Raw genomic sequence first — 20729 nt, forward strand, 5'->3', positions numbered from 1 at the left:
TGTTCAGCTCTTATACAAGCAGTGTGTGTGTGTGTGTGTGTGTGTGTGTGTGTGTGTGTGTGAGATGGAGGACTAGTTTTTTTTTGTGTCATTTAAAAGCAGGATGACTCCCACATCATGTGACTGCTGCTGCTGCTGGCTTTTCCAGAACAAGCTGCACATGCACCCATTCATCCACTGCTGCAGACAGTTCATTAAAAATATAAAACCTTTATTTAAGACAAGATGCTGCTGAATTATTTACACCAAACTGTGATAAAAAAAAAAATCCATAAGAAAAATACAATCTTGAGCATCTGCTCTAAAATTCATAAATACACAATACAGACCAGAATTTGGCACAAACACACACATCTGCTTGAGGATTCAGTTCATCCATGATGTAGATCTTTATAAAATATGAATGAAGTTCTGCACTTGAGGATTATCATCGTGAGAAAGAGATTGTTAGATGTAGAAAAAACACTGATAATGTAGAATATAGTTCATTATGTTGTGTGGTTTCTAGCTTTTATGTCTGATAAAATACTACAAGTTTGTTCCATAACGTAGCAGCAAAGTTTCCACATTGAATGTGTTTACATTCGCACCAGTATCCAGGTTATGTGTTGCACATGTAATATCCTGTTTTCAGAAACCAGTGTTGAACACATTCCTCATGGCCTGGCACCAGAATACAGCCCACTATATTCACCAGAAAAATACATACAGCAAATTCAATGGAAACCTGACAGTGGTTTCCCCAAAGTTGAGATAGAATATTAAGTAAACTGGATCAGAATTAAGGCAGCAGTTTGAGTTTAATGATCAAATCTAATTCTGGAGACATGTTGGAGACTCCGTGCCGTCTGTGGACTGATCACGCGGAGTGTTTCCGGCTGAGGTTCGGCTCTACATGCTGAAGACGTTTCCCAGCTTGTGAACCGACAGGCCGATTCTCCCCGACAGCTGCAGCTCGTCCTTCAGGAAGCGTCCCACCTGCTCGGCGTGGAGAACGTCGCAGAACACCCAGATCTCCGCCCGCTCCCGCTGGATGTTGGCGTTGCACGACGGCAGCCTGGAGCTCCGGACGGACCGGCTCAGAGTCCGCCACACCTGCAGGGAGGAGGGGACACAGAGGTCAAGGTAACGGTGTGATTTATGAATTCACAAATGTATTTTTCTGATAATCCGTCACATTTCTGTACGATTCACAAAAGCAGAAACTCCAGTTACCACAGAAATATAACACGACAAAATCAAACTAACAAAGCACATATTATAATAAATACACATAATGGGGGGGAATGCACTTGTTGTACGTCCTCTTTTGTTGACATGAACTTAGTGTCGCATCAAATTTTGCACAAATGTTGAAAAAAAATAGAGAAAAATGTTGGTTTTAATTTCCCACAGCTCAAAGTGATTTAATCAAGTGTTTGTTTTATTAAACCAACAGTTAAAAACCTGGAAATATTCAGTTTACTATCACATGTGACAGAAAAGCCTCAAATAATCACATTTGAGAAGCTGGAATCAGAGATTTTTTGGTTAATAAAATAGCTGCACATTCATTTTCTCTACATCGACTGATGTCCAGTTCAAACTGTAGCCTTGATTTTTCACTCTGTGAAACTGTATGCTGTAACGACACTATTTCCCAGTCTGGGATCAATAAAGTACATCTATCAATCAATCTGAACAGCAGGATGTCAGCATTGTCATTATGAGCATGTTAGGTAGCCTAATGGCACATATCACATAACCATCCCAACATAATATCCCATGGATCAATAACAAGGCTCACCCACTTTCCAGGGCAAGTAAGTCTAGCAACTCACTTATAACTACACATTTTTTAATCTTTTTTCCTGACGATGACTATTATCTAACTAGTCTTTATTGTTAATAAATAAAAAACAACTTCTAAAGGGGACAAGTGAAAGCTAACTTTAGCCAAGTGGATTTCTGAGCCAGACAAAGAATCTCAACGTTAAATCCTGCATCCACAGTAAGATTCCCAGCCAAGAGATCTTTGTTGCATAGGTCATACTCCTCTCTCTACATGCCTACTGTCTCTCTCTGCTGGTCGTCAAATAAACATTATATAATAACAGTGATAATAATATTATTATTGAGTTCAAAGTTCCACTACTGCTCACCCAGAGAGTCGGAGTCTTGCTTGTTTTTTCTGCGACATGTGCAAAGTTCACAGCAAATATACGGTCAAAATTACCTGTGACCGTCATATTGACATCATACCACCAACACTATACACCGTTCACTACAGTTCTGATGTCTACACCTGTAGAATGTGACACAGACATGAAAAAAGAAAATGTGTTGAACTCAACGCTTCCTGTAGTGGTTTAAAATTAAAAGCCCTGTGGTGTTTCTGTGGACAGGAGCCCTTCATTTGTTCACAAGGCTTTTATTTGATGGATGGCTTTTATTATCAGAGACACAGACCGGTTGGCAGACAGCGAGACTACATGTGTGGCCGTCACACACACACACACACAGGTAGACGTAGGTGGTGTGTTAGTCCTGTTCTGTGAATAATCTACTGACCTGTTCGATGTCCCTGGACGCCCCACAGTTGTGCTGACTGATCATCCATTTGGCCCTCTGGCGGAGGTGCAGCCTGTGTGTGGACACCATGTGATGGAACTGCTTGGACAGCGTCTGGGAGGTCTGGAGCTGGACTCCCTTCTGTGTAAAGACGCTCCAGGACCGTTTGACCGGTGAGTCCGTGGCACTGAGGCCATCTTTGTGTTTTCCTGGTCGCAGTTTGGCGATCTCTCCCTCTGGCCTGTTGAAGAGGGAGGAGGGGAGGAGATGGTTTGGCGTCTCTGAGACGTAGACGCCATCTTCCAGTTTTGGTAGATGTTCGGGTGCTGTTCTTGACGTCTCTGCGTGTGGATGATCATGACGTCTTTCAACAACAAAACCGTCAACGTCAAGTTTTGATTGTTTGTTTTGAGCTGTGTGAGCGTGCGGCCCGCTGCCAGAGACGGGTAGATCAGCCGAGGTGATGACGGGAGCTGGTTTGGCAGGTCTGATGGGCAGGTGGCGGGCTGCCTCGGTGGGGAACCAGGGGGTGAAAACTGGGGGAGTCCGACAGGGGAAGGACTCCAGAAGCTTCTCTGTCGTCTCTAACAGAGCGCCGAGCCCAGCGGCTGATCCAGGATGATAGTGCAGAACCACATCCTCCATACAGACGGACGGAGATCAGAGGACTGACTGCACCACCACCCTCCATCTCCTCCTCCTCATCATCTTCCTCCTCATGATGTCGCCTCAGCTACACAATGCAATGGATGATGGGAAGATGACAGGAGCCTGTGGAGATTAAATTAGGTTACAGCGCATTTAATTAAGTCTACAGTTACATATTATATTTTCCAGAGGTTATCATTAGGATTATAACGTGAGCGTATAAACCCTGTGTGTATATCCTGTAACACTACTAAACTGAGAGGAGAAAACTGTTAAAATAATTAATTTAGTTAATATAGATAATCAAAATAGTTGAACCAGCTCTTCTTGAACTCAAACTTTATTTTATTTTAAGATTACAAGTGCTGCATTACAAAATATATACACCCACCAACTACAGGTGAAACTGTAGCTGACTGACAATCAAAAAGGTAATATAGAATATCACATCTGATCACGTCACTGATCATTATAATTAAATATTAGTTGACATAAGTAAGACGAAGACGTATTTTTAATCATAGGGCACAGTGAATAATTGTTATCTTCATGTCTAGAAATAACTTTTTGCTGATCAGAATATCAGAGCAGCATGGAGAGTTTTTAAAAGTCTGTTTAGATTTTCGTATCTTTCACATAAACTGATGTTGGGACTTAAAAACATCCCTCGTTTGGGCTTCCAGGCTAAATAAATCAGACCAGTGTGCTGATGACATCCTGCATCTTCAGACATTAAAGCACAGTAACAAACCTGTCAGACTCTGTAACCAGCACTGATCCCAGTAGAACACTGACAATAACAGCACTATATTTATTTATCTTTATACCTCACTTCACAATGTACAATACTTTTTATATATATATATATATATATATATATATATATCCTTTTTTAATATTCCCCCCCATGTATATTGGTTCTATTTTCATACTTCCTATGTCTAAACTGTACTTATTTTTCTATGTCTCCTCCTGTCTATTGTAAGGTTGTAAACATCCCTGTTGTGGGACCAACAAAGGAATATCTTATCTCCTCTTATCTTAAATAAGCTGCTGCCACCTTGAGCCAAAAACACGACAGTGAATTTAGGGGGAAATATTTCCTTAAGACTTTTCTGCTTGTGGTTGTTCACAGTAACATTAGTATGAAAACAAACATCTAACTGAGCTAAATTAAAGAGCTGAGATTACAACGGTTATGTGGAGAAATCAGCTCCTCTAACTTAATGTCAAAACTGATTAAATGTAGCGTTAAATCCACGACTACATTTTAAATATCAACAGATAGCATCTCGTCTATGTTTTCTTGATCTAGTTTACAGTTTAATAAAAGTTAAAGCTGTTTTATCAAACAGAAACACTGGTTTATAAAGTCGCCTCACCGGCAGCTAATGTTTTTAGCTTGTTATGCTAGCAGACGGCGGCTAGCTGTCGTTAGCTAAACACAGCTAACTAATTAACGAGTTAATAACAACATGGCGCCGCTAGAGGCCCGACAAGTACAACTCATCCACCTGGACAGTTCAATAACACGCAAAATATCACCTTTTAAATCCGCTGATTGTGGTCCTCTTTAAAAAAAAACAGCCACCGAGGAGTTAAATGGAAACTGCCAAGCTAACATGGAGACAGGAAGTTGTGCGCTTCTCGGAAAATCTCGCGATATTTGAGGCAAAGCGCAGACTGAGACACTTCGAATTATTTTCATGATTATTTTACTATAATGACTCTTTAAAATTACCGACTGGGCGCTGAATGAAATTGATGCACATCAAATTCTAATAGACAAAGATAACCTCTGCAATTAAATGTCTGATACGGTCAATATCATCATAACTATGAGTAAATACACATTCACTTATATAAATCAGAGACCCTCAGTACTTTGTTTTACAGGTGAAATAAAGTATTATATTATTATATTAGCTGATAAACATCAGCCAGTTGGGGAAAATATATCACACTATGTCACACACACTTTCTGGTGTTTTGACCACAATGTAACATCTTGGGTTTTGTATTATTTATTTGTTTAATTGGCGCTTTTATGTGTTTTGTGCAAAATGCACATTATCTGTTGTGCAACATGTATTTGGCTGTGTACAGAAATCTAGTTAGAGACTGTTAAAGACTGTTACATCGACTCCTAGAACATGAAAATGCTTAATGTATGTGTATTATTTAATATCAAAATAGCGTTGCTGGTCTGACTGCAAAAAAATCTATATTCATACTTGAAACTGTGAAATTTCAAGTAGGAAACTGAAGCTAAAACAAAAGAAGATGTTGAGGTTAAACAGCCTTTAAAAAGAGAGCATCATACTTAATGCTTTATAGAGTCGAGTCTAACAAAGCTGTGAGCACAAACGTACCTTGATAATGAAAAACTTCGTTAAGTGTTTCTGGTTTTGCTTCATGATCATTTTCTTTCATGTTTGCCTCATTTTTTAAATAAAAATATACATAAAAATTCAGGTTTCTTCACCAGAAACGGCTGAATAAAGTGTATATCGAGCTAAAGAAATGACAGACGCAGCCCAGTAGTTTGTCAATAGGACATTTTTATTTCATACGTCTGTTGTCTTTATTCAAATTACAGTAATATACTTGCTGAGATGACCACCGGCTGCAGCCTGGACAGCTAAAACTGACAGCTGTACTACTTGAAGCAAACTTTTTTTTCGTTTTTTTTTTCCTTCTTTTTTAAAATTATCTTGCAACAGAAAAAAGCACATATGCCATGAGATGTGTGGTGTGGTGTGGTGTGGTGGTGACGTCAGGTAGGTAGGGTTATAGTGCTGGTCTAAAAAAAACAAAAAAAAACAAAATAAAAGAAAAAAACAAAACAAAAAAAAGAAAACAGGAAAAACAAAAACAATTGCGCGTTGTACATGTTGTAAAAGGATCAGAATATGGCACATTTGGTCCACGTTGGTAGTTTTATTATCTCGTTTTCAAACATGTAATAAACAAAAAAATAAAGAAAACGGATCATAGTTGTACGTGTTTTTCCCCAGAAGCACAGCATTAATGACAGCATATTGAAAACAAGACTGTAGAGGGGGCCGCTCTTTAAGTTTCTTTTTGTTAAAATCTTGGATCATCAGCCAATCGTTTTGTTTCTATTCTCCCTGGTACAGTATTATTATTATTAATATCTTCTTTCCATCCAAAATGAGAAGGGGTGGGGTGGGAGGTAAGGGGGAGAGGAGGTAAGGGGGGGTGGAGCTTTGTGGTTGATTGACAGGGATGGCTTTGGACATTCACAGGAAGTAGTCAGGAGTGCGTCTGGTCACGTGGGGCTCGCCGCGGCGTGGGGCGGGATCAAACTGAAGGCTGCGGAGACAGAAAGGGTTCGTTACCGACAACATCCAAGTGCTCAAGAAAAAAATTCAAACAATCTGTAAAATGAAAAAGGAAGACAATTTTAACAATTAGTGCATTTTAAATAATACTTTTGTTTTATTTTGATGTGGAGAAATCTGTGCTTCACATTCATAGCGAGAGGTCAGGTCAGGCTGATGTTACTGGAGGAACGTTTTATAATTTGAGGGACTTGTTTGTGTAATTAATAATCTGATCAGTTTACCACCTTCAATCTTTATGTTCATGTGGTGTGAAGAGTTTTAGTTTTGTGATGTGTTGAATAAACATGTCGTCACTAGACCAAGTTCACCTGGTGAGAAGCAAAGTGTGAGAGAAGCATGATCTGATGACTGTCGGTCTTATGTTTGGACACTCATCCACCTTTACGACAGACAGGAGCGGACATAGTGTAACCATCTCCACCCGTTTCTAGTTACATAACCTTTATATAATAATAACCATAAAGTTTGTACAGAAAATGTACTTGTAATCGTCTCTGGGGCCCCAGCCGCCAAAAACACACCAATAAAAAGAGGGTTGTGAGTCATGTGATGCGTTTTAAAGCCGCCAGCCTTTAACAGTGACGGACCAACGTTCAGTCTAAATTCAATCAGGCACAGGAGGCCGATCATACAATCCATGTTCTAAAACTGAGAACAATTTCATGATCTTAAAATACAAAAAAACATGATTCACACCCAGTTTAGGCCAATGTGATGATAAAACACTGTCACATCTGTGGCTGTCAGTGTTGTGCATATTCAAAATATAAAATACAGGTTATCTCAGACTGACTGTCAGCATCAGAGGCTTCTTCTAAATACCAGAAGTGTACCAGCTCAAGTGTCAGATCGCCCCCCCGACTGTAAGACCGCTCACTGTGCCTGAAAATAAACTTTTCCGTGCATGTGGAAACACATGATGGGGACTTTCTGCACTTCCAGGAAAAACAAAACTTCTAATTTATCCAAGAAATTCAGTCCACCTCTGAATCCCAGCCGACGTCTTGATACTTACAAAGAGTATTTCAGAGTGTCGTCCAGTTCCATGATGGCTGCCTGGTTTCCACAGCGGTAGCAGTAGTTTGGAGCACTAAAGATGGTCACCACATTCTTATCATGGCCCCAGTTGTAGCCCTGAAGGGACGAGAACACGTGTTAGACGTTTCAAAGACCTTACTGTGTGCCTGTATTCATCAGCAGAGCGACGACAACACCGGAGAAATTATTTTTAAAAATCACATTTAACTGGCAAAGAAATTCAAAAAGTAGAATAAAACTTTTCTACGTCTGCTGGTTATGAAAATATTCTCATTTTCTCTTCTGATCCGACACTAAATTCAGTTGTTGAACTTAATAGACGAGAGATAAAAAGCCAACAAATAATGAGGTCATGGCATGAACAAAGCGAATGTGCCCAATTTAAAAGGAAATCTCACACACGGTATCCACAATAATTGTGAAAGATCAGAATCATTGACTAAATAAAGGGTGTGTACAACTATCAGCAAGACCAAAACACCAAAAATCAAATGTGAAAATATAGACACACTATTAAACTTTTGTCCAAATACATTTATTAGTGTGAAAATGTTTGTCCTTGATGATATTAATCTGCTGAGAGTCATTTAGATCCCTGTATTTATTACCATCATCATTATTAAGGGTCTTTGGTTTACTGTTGATACAAGATTTTTAAATAAGCAGGTGAATGCTTCCTGTTCTGTGACATATAGTCGTATACTGATCTTCCTCATGTGCTTTGGAGGCACTGTTTTCTACACATTTAGCCAGTACAGATCCTTTTATTTATACTCTGAGTCGGAAATACTGGTGAAAAGTTGAGGAGAGCGATGGCGTGAACAGGACTCGCTCTGAAATACTGGAGACTAAACGAGAACAACGGAGAGAAGGTTAAAATGATGCAGAGAGTAAAGCCACACAAACTGGAGTGTGGAGCTCCTCCACGCCATCAAGACGGACGCTACGGTGGTCGGCAGGGGACAAAATTTGAGAGTGTAAAAAGTGGTTTGCGTACGTTACACGTTCGATGTAGAAAAACTAACAGGATAACAGACGTTTGGGTTCAACTCTGAACCAATTTGGCCGATTATTAAATTATATAATGGCTGATAAAGACTATATAATGCTTTTGAAGGACTTTTAAATGTAAATGTGAATTTAAGATATTTGAAGACCTTCAAAAAGACATTTTTTAACACAAACATTCATTTTCCAACAGTTTCTCAATTACACTTTTCTGAGAAATAACAAAAGTAGTTTAAATCCTCATTTTGTTGCTGCTGCTGGCAGATTTGAACAAAAAGTGTGTTTGAGTCCATCCGTCAGGTGGAGACTCAGTGGGAGTGGAGCGGCTACAGGAACCCCCAAAAAAACTTCATTTTATCATGTTGCCATGGAGACACGAGCGCTTTAAGGATTTTTCTGTCCACTTGTGTTTGAGTGTGTGTGCCAACTCCACTAAAACACACTCACAAAGTCTTACATGTGTGTGTTTGTTAAGTTTTCAGTTTTAAGCAAAACACTTGACAGTAAAAGGACATTTATCCAGGATCTATAGGAGAATAGTTTGTGTGAGTGTGTTTTTAAGTGGTTTACCTCCATGACCAGCTGATGGGCGCGGGACACCAGAGTGAGGCCGTTGGCGTGGTTGAAGGTTTCAGAGATGTCCTGTCCGAAGGTGTAACCGGCACCTCGGGGGGAGATGCCCCACCCACCACGATCGTCAGGGTCCGACCAGAGCAGGTCACACATCGGGCCCTGAGAGAGAGAGAGAGAGACAGAGAGAGAGAGAGAGAGAGAGACAGAGAGAGAGACAGAGAGAGAGACAGAGAGAGAGAGAGAGAGAGAGAGAGAGAGAGAGAGAGAGAGAGAGAGAGAGAGAGAGAGAGAGAGAGAGAGACTGAGGCTGCAGGACTTACACAGGGTTTCTGCAGGTTTTGACAACTTAAATTTTAGACACATTTTTAAAGACTATTGTTCAATTTCAGGTCCAAACTGACAAAGTGCCTTTGAGCGTTTTCTGACTCCTTGTAGTAACTGTTTTTTTTTTTTGACGCCACGTTAGCTCTCACACCACGTCATCGTGACACACAAGCTGTGTGCACTGCGATTAATTCTGGCCGGGCTGTTGTGCTTAATGCAACTTTATAAAAAAGAAACATTAACTTCATAAACCACCAAACTTTTAAAACCTGCCAAAATCATATTTAAGGTGTTTTTCAAAAGGCCTAAAATTCAGATTGAATCCTGACAGAAACTCTGCTTACAAGACTAAGCTCTGGTTCCTCACGTACTATAAAACCTAAAAAACTTGAACTGTAAATTAAAACATCAAATCCACTTTGAGTCGACACCCTGTGCTTCAGTAATTAGATACATTTGTGTGTGTTTGTACCTCATGTGGGACTTCTTGCAGGCGGTCCAGAGCTCGTATGTGATCCAGAGTGTCTATGGAGGGAGACAAACCTCCGTGGAGACAGAAGATCTGAAATAAAAACATAAGTGACCCCAATTTGAGTTATTCTGCACTATGAAACATGAGGAGATCTGCAGCTTTAAGATCATGAAGATTTCATTTATCGTTTCCTGGAAACCAAAATAAAATATGGTACAGGCTAAAAATGGCATTCGGAAACTCTTATCTTGAACAGTGACTGTGTGCCGTTATGAGATCCCACATTAGAGGAAATACATCACACGATGCCGTTTCACTGCACAAACAAACATGGCTTCCCTCCCAGTTAACCCTCCTACCTGTCCATCAACCAGCGCGGTGAGAGGCAGGTAGTCAAACAGGTCTGTGAAGTACTTCCAGACGTTGGCGTTGCCGTACTTCCTCAGGCACTCGTCGTAGAAGCCGTAGACCTGCGTGATCTGCCGCGACTCGTGGTTCCCTCGCAGGATGGTGATTCGCTCCTGGAAACGAACCTGAACACAACAGCAATAAAAACATATATAATTATTGTTATTAGGGCTGCAACTTAACGATTATTTCACTTGGAGCTGAAACGGAGGGTCGATCGTGGGATAAAACTCTTATGTGATCCTGAAAACAGCCATTTTCATTATTTCTAACATTTTACAGATGAAACAATTAGTCCAGAGAACAATCAGCAGATCTATTGATATAATAATTTAGTTGCAGCCTTATAGATATTATCGATGAATCTGCCAATTATTCTCTCAAATAATCTATTTCTTTTTTGGTCTATAAATATCAGGAAAACATTTTACGAATTCCAATTAGTTTCAGAGATGACGTCCCTCAAATTACACATTTTTTCGGATCACTGTGGGGCCTTAATTTAGAAAAAAAAGGTGCACGGTCGCCAAAAAGCGAGACAAATGTAATTGATCGAACATTTCAAACAGGATCATAAACTTATGATCCTGTTTGAAGTGTTCGATCAATTACACACATGATGTTTGTCAATGCAAACGCTCATTTTACAAGTCAAGAAAGTTGCAGTTGGTTGTAAAACAAATGAAGTAAAAAGACCCAATTAGAAAAACTACACATCCAAACTTCTCATAAGTGATATCAAGCCAATGATTGATTTATTGATTTTGATTGAGTTCTGACACTTTCATGCGTCAGCCTACATGTCGGATGTATTATGTAACCGTTGAGGGGAAGTCAGTCAGTTTAACGAGACAGTCGAGGTCATAAAGTCCCAGAATCGGCTGACGCAGAACAACCGAGACAAGAAGAACAAGTGGAAACATTTCACTTTTTAGATTCATCGCTGAATGTGAAGTTATAACCAGTTAAAATGGAAGAATATAATAATCAAAACTGTTTTTTTCTACAGGAAGGTGGTGGCATTTCTATCTTTGATATTGATCTCCTGCCGATATTCTTTAATATGTTTATTACAAATTTATTTTTTAAAACTTTTGAACTACAAACTGCTGCTCATTGTCAGCACATTAATGCTGTAAAAACAGATTTCCTCAGGGTCAATAATTTAGTGTGAGTTGAAGATTCACAAAGCATGTAATCAATCCAACAGTAATTTCCATTATTGATTAACCCGCTGACTGATTAATCGTACTGTTGATAAGGATGCCCATCATAAAATCCAAGATATTCAGTTACAAAGAGACTAAATTTTCACATTTTAGAAGCTGAAATCAGAGTGTTTGATCCAATTTATAAGATAAATAGATTATCAAAATAGTCAATTAATTGATTGGCCCAGCTTTAATCACAATTTATACCCGATCAACTAATTGATTGAGAATCTGTGAGGAAATTGCCGAGTTAACATCTGGCCTGGTGCCACTGATTATAAAATAACTTTGATGTGGTGGTGGAAGTCTGCTCGGGGGCTTTTATTTTGACAACTGACCAGATTCTCTTTGCCGTTTGTTTGACTTCCTGTCTGCTTCATCTGCTCTGTGCTGTTCGACATGGCCGCCATTAAAAATAAACCAGGCTCGTATATTTCGCGGAGCAGAGCAGCGAGTTGCTTCTGAAACATGCCGCAGCGCTTCTGGTGGGATTCAGAGTGTTTAACTAGAGTGGGCGCCATCAGCTCTGGCAGCCACATCGCAGCCGAATGCGACGCCGACGCCCCCAGGTGGGTTTTAGCCTCAACACATAACTGGGTATCAAACCTTAAATGGACTGAAAAAGTCAGCAGCATCGAAAACTATAAAATACTGAAAACTTCTTTGATCAGACAGTTTAATGTCTGATTTTGTTTAAATAAATCCAGCCTGAAACAGACAAGGCTCTTATGTGGTACAACAATTTAACAGCTTCTTTTATTAAACTCAAAGGAAAATGTTTTGTTTTTGTGTCACCGCTGAATAGATCTGAATTGATATTCGACCCTACAACATGTATCTGCATCACTGTCCACTCTGTGAGAGACGAGGGTTAACCGGACCTCTCAGACAGCAGTACGCTCCTCACCGCCAGCTGATATCAGCTCACACATCACTGCGGCGTGTTGTAACGAGCACGTTAACGACACAGTAAAGTTATCAGACAGTAAAACTATCAACACGGAGACACTGAATATCACAGGAGCGTGTGTGTCCGCTCAGAGGGACAAAGTGAGGGCCTTTCGCTGAAGTTCAGAGCAACTTCAGGTTATTTTTAGATGCATCGAGGCAGCCGGATCAACAGGTTTAGTGCTCTGCTTATCAGATTTGTCACAATACCACAATAAAATATCAGCAAGCTTGTAGCCTTGCAGACTTAAACAAACCAAACTGAGCTCCAGTTTGATCTTCACGCCTGGAAACATCCAGAGAATCAAATGTGGGGGGAGGATGGATGATTAAGTGACTTGCTGCCTCTCTAAACAGATTAATTTGGTAATAAATGCTGTATTTTTATCTTAAACATACGTTAGAAACAGAAAAATAAAGAGAAACCGAACATGCTGATGATACTCATCACACCTCAGTGACAGAAATGAGGATTGTTATCAGGCAAATGTCCAGTAAAATAAAAACAAAAACCTTACTGCATAATTTTCTTAACAAAACGTAAAAACTTTAAATGGTTTCCTGACAAAAAAAACGAAAAAACAACCCCACAATGTATAATAACATAGTATCCATTTTTAACTTCCTGAACATAAGCGATGCGTTCAGGGGACCTTTCAGCAACGTCTGACAGAACAGATTTTCTATTTCAATCAATCCAGCTGTTGACACACTGTTTTAGACACATCACTGTGGTAATTGTCTCCGTGCGATATGTTCAGGGACAGTATCTGAGCGTAGGTCACCTGTGTTTAAACGGTACTTTTACAGCACAGACGGCGGACTGAAGCTGCTTTCACACACAGGCTGTGCAGACGATGTGTTAGGTGGCGAGATCCAACAATTCATTATCCACCTGTCAGCTGTTAGAGTGTGAGCTGAGGAGATCCCAGTCGACCCATCGGGGAAATATTAAGTGATATTTTGGTTCGGGTGTTAATCAGCTGAGCTCCTTTTTGCCGTCCTGCGGTGCCGCAGGAGGTAACTTTCATGTTGGCAGAGGCTCCACAGGACCTTTTCTATTTGAACTCAAATAGAAACAAGCAGTCACGTGAAAAGTGAATTTATTAATCTGTTTACAGTGCAGATGGTATTTGCTGTGTTTTGTTGACTTGCAGGACGGAGCCGTAGATTAAAGCCAGCCTCAGCAGCGTGTGACATTTGGAGCGTTGAATTGAAAAACAATTCTAAATCACAGCAAACCTTCGTAGATCAACAGTATGTCAGCCGGGGTTTTGGGGAACAGGATCATCGCTGGTAAAATACCTCACGACTCTTTAAAAGGACATTTTAACCAAATTTGTTAGCAGAGGAGGTGCCTAAATGCACCGTTTATGGTCTCTGAGGAGCAGCAGCTCGGTTGGACAAACGTTACTATACAGTCTGCAGTATTCACTGAAATGCCCCAAAAAAAATAAAACTTCAAGAAAAGGATTCAACAGCCTCCTGCAGGTGTCACTCAGTCACCATAATCTCCCTTGTACTTTAGAGGCGTATGGACGTAATTCTGATTGAAGCAAAAACTTTCAAGTCAATAAAATCATTTATAAGTCGGTGTTTTGTGTCAAATTGTTGATTTATGTAGTACGAAGCCATGTAATAAGCTGGATGATGCACAGCCAGCATCTTACTTATTTAATGGCTGTAAAACTAGCTCCAATCTGCTCAGAGTCTGGTGTGAGACTCCTGGAGACAGACGAATATGACGAGGTGATCATTTAATTTCACATTTTAAAAGATTTTTTTTATTTGCCTGATTGATTGTGTCAATTAAACACCAGATTGTGTTGGAAAACATGCATTTTTCAAGGTGTATAATCAAAATGAAGCACATTTCAAACCTTAGAAAGAGAACAGTTAAACACAGACATCTACACGTTTACCTTTAACGTGACGAGCAGCGTGACCGTCTCCACAGAGTAGTAGCCTCTGTCGACGTAGTCTCCCATGAACAGGTAGTTGGTGTCGGGAGACTTGCCTCCGATCTTAAACAGCTCCATCAGGTCGTGGAACTGACCGTGGACGTCGCCGCACACCGTCACCGGGCATCGCACCTGAGCACACAGGTAACAGCGTCACTGGGTCGTCTCAGACAAACAGACGTGAGGGTGAACTCACAGCAGCATTAGCATAAAAACATCACACACACTATAAATCACTACTCTAGTGTAGAGTTTTTCCTGCATCTCACAGTGTAGATCAAGAGGAGGCAAAGGTCAAGCTACCATTTTCAGTTTCATATTGAATATTAGTTTTTTTATTATTAATTTGAGCTTAGAATTATTTGCAATAGTGGTTCCCAACTTGTGGGTCGGGACCCTACAAAGTGCCAGAAGACGATTCCTAAAGGTCGTAACATGATGGTGTAGCATGATTTTTGATTTTCCTGCTCTCATCATACAAACACATTCATTTTTTAACCTATGTTCCATTTGCACATGTAAGTTTTGAGCAGTTTTGGTTGAGATGGTAATTAATAGACATACGCAACCGACAGTTGTGTTTTTTCTAAGGGTTACAGGCCAAAAGGCTGAGAACCACAAACTTATTAACCTACTAAACAAATTTCCAGTGATGTTTATCGTTTAAAACATTAAAACATTACTTCTGTGGCGTTCATCTCAATCTTGATTAATCTTTTGGTCTATAAAACATTAGAAAACAGTGAAAAATGTCTATTACAATATTCTACAGCCCAAATCACTGTCAGCTAATGACTCGTTCGTCCGACAAATAGACCAAAACATAATAATATTAATTATAACGCAAAACATTGGGCGGCAAATTTTTACATTTGAGGACTTAAAACAACCACATTTTTCTTCTTATTTTAAACAATTAGCTGATTATTGAACTAGTTGACAATTAGTTTTCTGTGAATTTACTCTCAGTCTCAGTGCATGTTTGTCACAATTTGAGTCAGGATTCAACGACAACATCTGCAAAACCCCACTGAGACCAAATCTAATCTTCCCTACCAGTTAGGGATGCTCCCTCCATGTCTTTAGTTGTAAAACCTGTTGGTGTGTCCACTTTCTCGACAGCCATCAGGACATTAAAACTATTACTAATACACTGAACAAACAGACACTTTGACGGATCACAGATCAGCCTCTGAGATGAACACAGTGCAGCTTCCTCAAACTATTTCCTCTTTAGAGATGAAGTACTTTGACAGGACTGAAGCAGTGAATAGACAAAGGGCGTTTAATGGCACAATAAAAACAGCTGAATTTGGTCAAACTAACTCCTAAATCAGTAACCTACTGTGAAGCTTATTCAGACAAATACAATGCTGTGTTTGTTCAGTGTTTATTAACGGGACATAATTGTTATTTTGTGTTTGCTGGCAGAGTTTTGTTTCTAAAAAGACTTCGTGACATTTAAAAAGGGAAAGTGTGTGTTAGCCTGCAGCTCAGAGGAGACGCAGTGTTTGGTGTAAACAAGGTGCGATATTGTTCAGACTGCAGAGGCTCAGTCGAATTCTGCTCCGAAACACGCCACAGGGAACAACAATGAAAGTCAGAGATCACATAACACTTGGGTTTTTTTTCCCTTCAATGTTATAAAACACTTCCAATATAAACACAGCAGCCTTAGTCAAACAAGAACATGCATTTACTGCTAAACTGTAAAAATAGATCAAATACAACAAAAATGTATTAATTTAAAAAAGCATCAATCCTCTGATCTTCACTTATGTGTTCATTTGTACCAGAGATTAATGACACTTCCTGCACTACATTTTAATTTTAGTTCCCTTTCTGGTGCAGCTTGGAAACCTTCCAGCATCTGAAGATTTCAACATCTGAGTCTGAACAGCCTGTTGTTCCTTTGTGCTGCGTTTCTGCTTGATGTTCATATTTCATGTCGTTTTAATTCATTTCTGGAAAAGGAGGGGACGCACACAAACAAACACTGTTGTTTTAGACAAGATAAAAATAAAAAGGTTAGGTTGGGTTTTTGTTACTCTCACCTGTGCAGATTATAGATTACACCACTTTATTGTTCCTTTATATTTAGAAATTCTCTATAATTTTGCTTGTGTGGTTTATCAGCACCAACAGACTGAAGAGCTGGAACTCACGTTTTCATAACTAAATTATCTATTGATTGTATTATCCAATTCACTGATTGATTAATACATTCTACAAACGATCAGACGGGCCAACAGATGTTATCAGAGCACCTCCAACTGGATTATTTAATGCAAAAAAATGGAAGATGGTTCGATTTAATGCTGTTATTAACTGTCCAAACATTTACATGTGGAATAACCTCCAACTGATTGTCCTCCAATAGTATAAATGACTAGTCAACCAATCAATTCAGCACAAACTCCACATTTTGCCATTTGGGGTTCCCCCTCCACTTAGACTTTTATTTCCTTGTCTAATCCTTTTAATATTGGGCTTCCAGCTCTATAATGAGATGCGCCGGCCTGTCGCCCAGACAGCCGTGTCGTATTGGAAATCAGTCAGTAAAGGTTAGATTTTTTTTCTCTTGTGGTTTTGAGAACAGATTCATGGAATGGTGGGAAATCTTACCTCCTGAACGTTGGACTCCTTGGTCAGGATCTCCTTGGCCTGGAGGAGACACAAACACAGAGTCGTTATTATTTAATTAGAGGTCTTTATAAAAGACGTGCAGATCTCTGATGTTAACAGATCACGTGGGCAGACAGAAGAAAACTATTCAGACAGACACACAAACAGTAACTCATGTCATACGTGTCCACGTTTAGCCTCCATGATGGACAGACGAGTTATTTTGAGGTGTCAAGGCTGCGTGACCTCACAGGACACCTTAGCGTTGGAAATAACTCGGCCGTGGACAGAAAAGCAGAGCATTTGCTGATGAGAATGATCCAAAACAATAACGCCCATTAACCAATGCGTTTCTAATGCTCTTCTATGGATGATTTCTGCTTCTGAGAAAATAAGAGTTCACTTAGTTCAAGTGAAAAATGTTTACAACAAACTGAATTCTATTTTCAGCAGAGAAAGGCGCCACAGATCATTGCTACTTTGTGGATGTTTTTGTCTTTCTGATGTTTTTAATCTCCCATAAATTTCAGCCTTGGGAAAGATGATGTAGCACTCACTCCAAGCTTCAGCCGCACAACAGCCAAAAAATGAAAAACAAATAATTGCTAAAAGCGCTTTGACTGACAAACTGTTTATCAACTCTTGAGTGATCGACTTGCAAAGGGAGCAGCTTCGTAGCCCATCCAGGTCTGCTTCTGTTCTACTGGATTTCACTGTATGGTTGGATTATTTAACCATTTAATAGTTTAGTTAATTAAATGTCTAAAAGCAGTTATGTTCATCATGAGTATATCCAGCCAAAAGTAAAAAAAAAACTCAAAAGATTTACACCAGAAGCATTTTACACTTGATTGACTTATTGAGAAAGTAATTCATAACCAAGAGATCCGACTTGTGATGGATATCCATCATGATTCTGGACATTTCATGTAGCTACATAATGATTTTGAGATGAAAGTAGAGCTTATTTACGGGCCTGTTGCTCTGTAAAGCAGGCACCAGGAACTCTACTTACCTGAACCACCTTATTAATACTAAGTTTGACAACGACTTCCCAAATTCATCAATATCAGGCTGATCATCCCCAAAACAACTCAGCTGACACTTTGAGTGTTGTGCTGAGAAAAATAAGGTGTTTTCGTCTTTTCTTTCATTCATTCAGTCACATGAACACCAAACAAAACGACTCCTCAAGAGATAACAGTCAGCTTCTCTGTAATATGGTTTAAGCATGCTGTTTTAAATGCGTTTTGATCACATTAAATAGGTCGACGATGCAGAAAACCTACAAAACGAGTTATTTTTATGCTGCAACAGCCCCGAAGTGACGCCTGCAAACTGAGAGGCTTGACAGGTTTATGCAATAAAACGGCTGATCGATAAAGACAGGGCGCGGTGGGGGAAAAGAAAAGAATCACACCACCTACACGTATTGATTAACGTTTTCTTGCAACAGAACATGTAAAAGTACAGAACTGCACATTAGCAGAGTCCTGGTCTGTGCGGAAAATGCAGCCCTGTTAACATACAGGCAGTAAAATGGGCCCCGTCTATTTGCTGGTAATGCTGTAAAAGATGAGAATTTTCGGCCTGTCCGTCCCGAGACGACGGTTGCTGAATAAACGGTCGCTTAAGCAACAGTTTTACGAAGCCAAGCGTGCAGTCTTCGACAGTATTAGCTAATCTAAATCATTTAACTGCCACCGTGCTGCGAAACATCGGCAGCCTCATGATGACTGGTCGAAAACTGGGCGAAATTAGCCGCCTTGGCGTGACTTCACTCCAGAAATTAGTCGGCGCCGCTTTCACGATCTAGGCCACATTGAAAGCGAGGCCGATGTGAGTCAGAACAAAACCCGGGCTGTTGTGATTAACTTACCTTCTCGCAGAGTGTCCGGACCTGGTTTTCCGATAGCTGCTTACACTCATTTAGCTGTTCGATCCATTGGTCTAATTCTTTAGTAAAAGATTTGTCTTCCATGACAGCTGCGGTAGCTTGCTAAGCTAGCTGTGTTAGCTACCTGAAAAAACAAACTGGCCTGTGTCTCGACGCTAACTGCTTTAGCCTTTAGCTCGTCGTATTGTTAACCCGATCTAGTCCCGCCAAATCGGTTGGAAAATCAGAGATAGCGCTTAAATTAACGAGCCCTTCAGTCAACTTCTATCATGATAAATTACCGATGTTCAGTTACCGACGTTAAAAAACAGTTAATGTTGGCCGGGGGAGTCAAAAGGGTCGAATGTCCCCGATGCGACAGACCGAAGCGGCAAAAGGCAGCGGCGTCGCAGCGGCTAGCCGAGTTGCTAAAAGAGCTAGCTACAATAACATCCGGGTATTTCAGCAGCGCGCAGACTCAGCGCACCGGCGACACCACGTGGCCAGAAGGTGAATTACTATACAACAACAATCAGGTTTATTGATCAAAGTGTTTGTGTGTGAAAATAACTCACACAGAAAAAAGAAAACATTGAGCTAAAAACAAGGACAACAAAGCTGAATATTGAAATTCAAACATTTATTTTATTTAAGTAATTTTTTTTGTCATATGTTCAACATTTACAGTGAGGCAATTCTTGTTCTCAGGTTCACTCATGTCATCTAATGTTTATATAAAATATACAAAAGCAAATCACACAAGTAAAATGAGAAGAAGACATGAGAATCTAAGACAAGGACATGAATAGTTTGAATGTTGAAAAATATATATGATATGAATTAAATACAAAATTTAAGTACTGAAGTAAATCATAATGTAGATGTCATTGTGGTTTAAAACCTTATAAACAGTGGTGAAATAACTATAAATCTGTATATATACAGTATATACACATACATACAAATACATCTACACAGGGACTTAAACAAGTTTTTTTTTTAAACGTGCACCACTGTGGTGTAAGGAAACCTGTAAACAAGGAGATAACAGTGCAATGGTGCTGGAATAAATATGGAATACTTCATTTAACATGATATTTTATATACATGCTGTAGATGGATGTGATATGCTTGTACACTATATACAGTATAAACAATGTGCTTAGATGTACACGAGGCAATGATGATATTATATGTTAGAGGAAAATTGTACTTGTACACTAAAATATAACTTATAATGTGTAGGAATGGTGGATGTTTAGTGTTTGTTCTTGGAGTTTTGAATTGTTCGGTTTCCTTCATAAATATAAAGAAATTAGTTATCTTTTGTTAATCTATATTAATCAATTTGGAATTTGGCGAGAAGAAAATTTTGATTGGTGATTTTTAAAAAATGCATTTACACCCATGTCAGCAGCAAAAAAATAGCATTTCCATAAAAAAAGACAAAATCTTTTTGTCAACTACGGAATCATTGACATGTGTCCAAAGTTTGTGCTTTAAATTAGGAGACAAAGATAAACGGGAGCATGTTTAAGGATGAAATTCATAGAAAGATCAATTTATTTCTGTATCAGTCTTTAACTGTTGTTTCTGTTGAGTCACACATGGTGAAGAAAATTCATAGACTGTATAAAACAATATGCACATACTATGTATTTTGTAGTCTATAGTTTATACAGTCTATATTTTAGAGAGTCTCTGTTTTATCTGGTCTAT

The 20729-nt window shown here is 39.4% G+C and overlaps 2 protein-coding genes across 2 annotated transcripts; both read right to left on the reverse strand.

The window, feature by feature from the left end:
- Nucleotides 1–887: 887 nt before the first annotated feature.
- On the reverse strand, nt 888–4814 carry shld3 (shieldin complex subunit 3). Its single transcript, XM_070834213.1, has 3 exons — nt 4744–4814; nt 2551–3321; nt 888–1095 (listed from the first exon to the last, which is right to left on the reverse strand). Exons 2-3 carry the CDS (start codon nt 3193–3195, stop codon nt 892–894), a joined length of 849 nt encoding a protein of 282 aa, XP_070690314.1. The 5' UTR covers nt 3196–3321; nt 4744–4814; the 3' UTR covers nt 888–891.
- Nucleotides 4815–5738: 924 nt separating this feature from the next.
- On the reverse strand, nt 5739–19425 carry LOC139203560 (serine/threonine-protein phosphatase 2A catalytic subunit beta isoform). The gene is made up of 8 exons (XM_070833366.1): nt 19014–19425; nt 17135–17173; nt 14471–14641; nt 10341–10514; nt 9982–10071; nt 9183–9344; nt 7582–7700; nt 5739–6534 (listed from the first exon to the last, which is right to left on the reverse strand). The coding sequence occupies exons 1-8, from the start codon at nt 19113–19115 to the stop codon at nt 6462–6464; spliced, it is 930 nt and encodes a 309-aa protein (XP_070689467.1). The 5' UTR covers nt 19116–19425; the 3' UTR covers nt 5739–6461.
- Nucleotides 19426–20729: the final 1304 nt, after the last annotated feature.

Source organism: Pempheris klunzingeri, chromosome 7 (genome assembly GCF_042242105.1).
Source record: "Pempheris klunzingeri isolate RE-2024b chromosome 7, fPemKlu1.hap1, whole genome shotgun sequence".
NCBI classification, from domain to species: domain Eukaryota; kingdom Metazoa; phylum Chordata; class Actinopteri; order Acropomatiformes; family Pempheridae; genus Pempheris; species Pempheris klunzingeri.

What these genes read in the sequence shown, in the direction of transcription:
- shld3 (XM_070834213.1), bottom strand. Translation starts at nt 3,195, where the DNA reads ATGGAGGATGTGGTTCTGCACTATCATCCTGGATCAGCCGCTGGGCTC. An exon ending in CGTCCAGGGACATCGAACAG is followed by an intron (nt 1,096 to 2,550) that starts GTCAGTAGATTA and finishes TCCTCCCTGCAG; the next exon opens with GTGTGGCGGACTCTGAGCCG.
- LOC139203560 (XM_070833366.1), bottom strand. Translation starts at nt 19,115, where the DNA reads ATGGAAGACAAATCTTTTACTAAAGAATTAGACCAATGGATCGAACAG. An exon ending in AGGAGTCCAACGTTCAGGAG is followed by an intron (nt 14,642 to 17,134) that starts GTAAGATTTCCC and finishes CTGTGTGCTCAG; the next exon opens with GTGCGATGCCCGGTGACGGT. An exon ending in CCGCGCTGGTTGATGGACAG is followed by an intron (nt 10,072 to 10,340) that starts GTAGGAGGGTTA and finishes TTTTTATTTCAG; the next exon opens with ATCTTCTGTCTCCACGGAGG.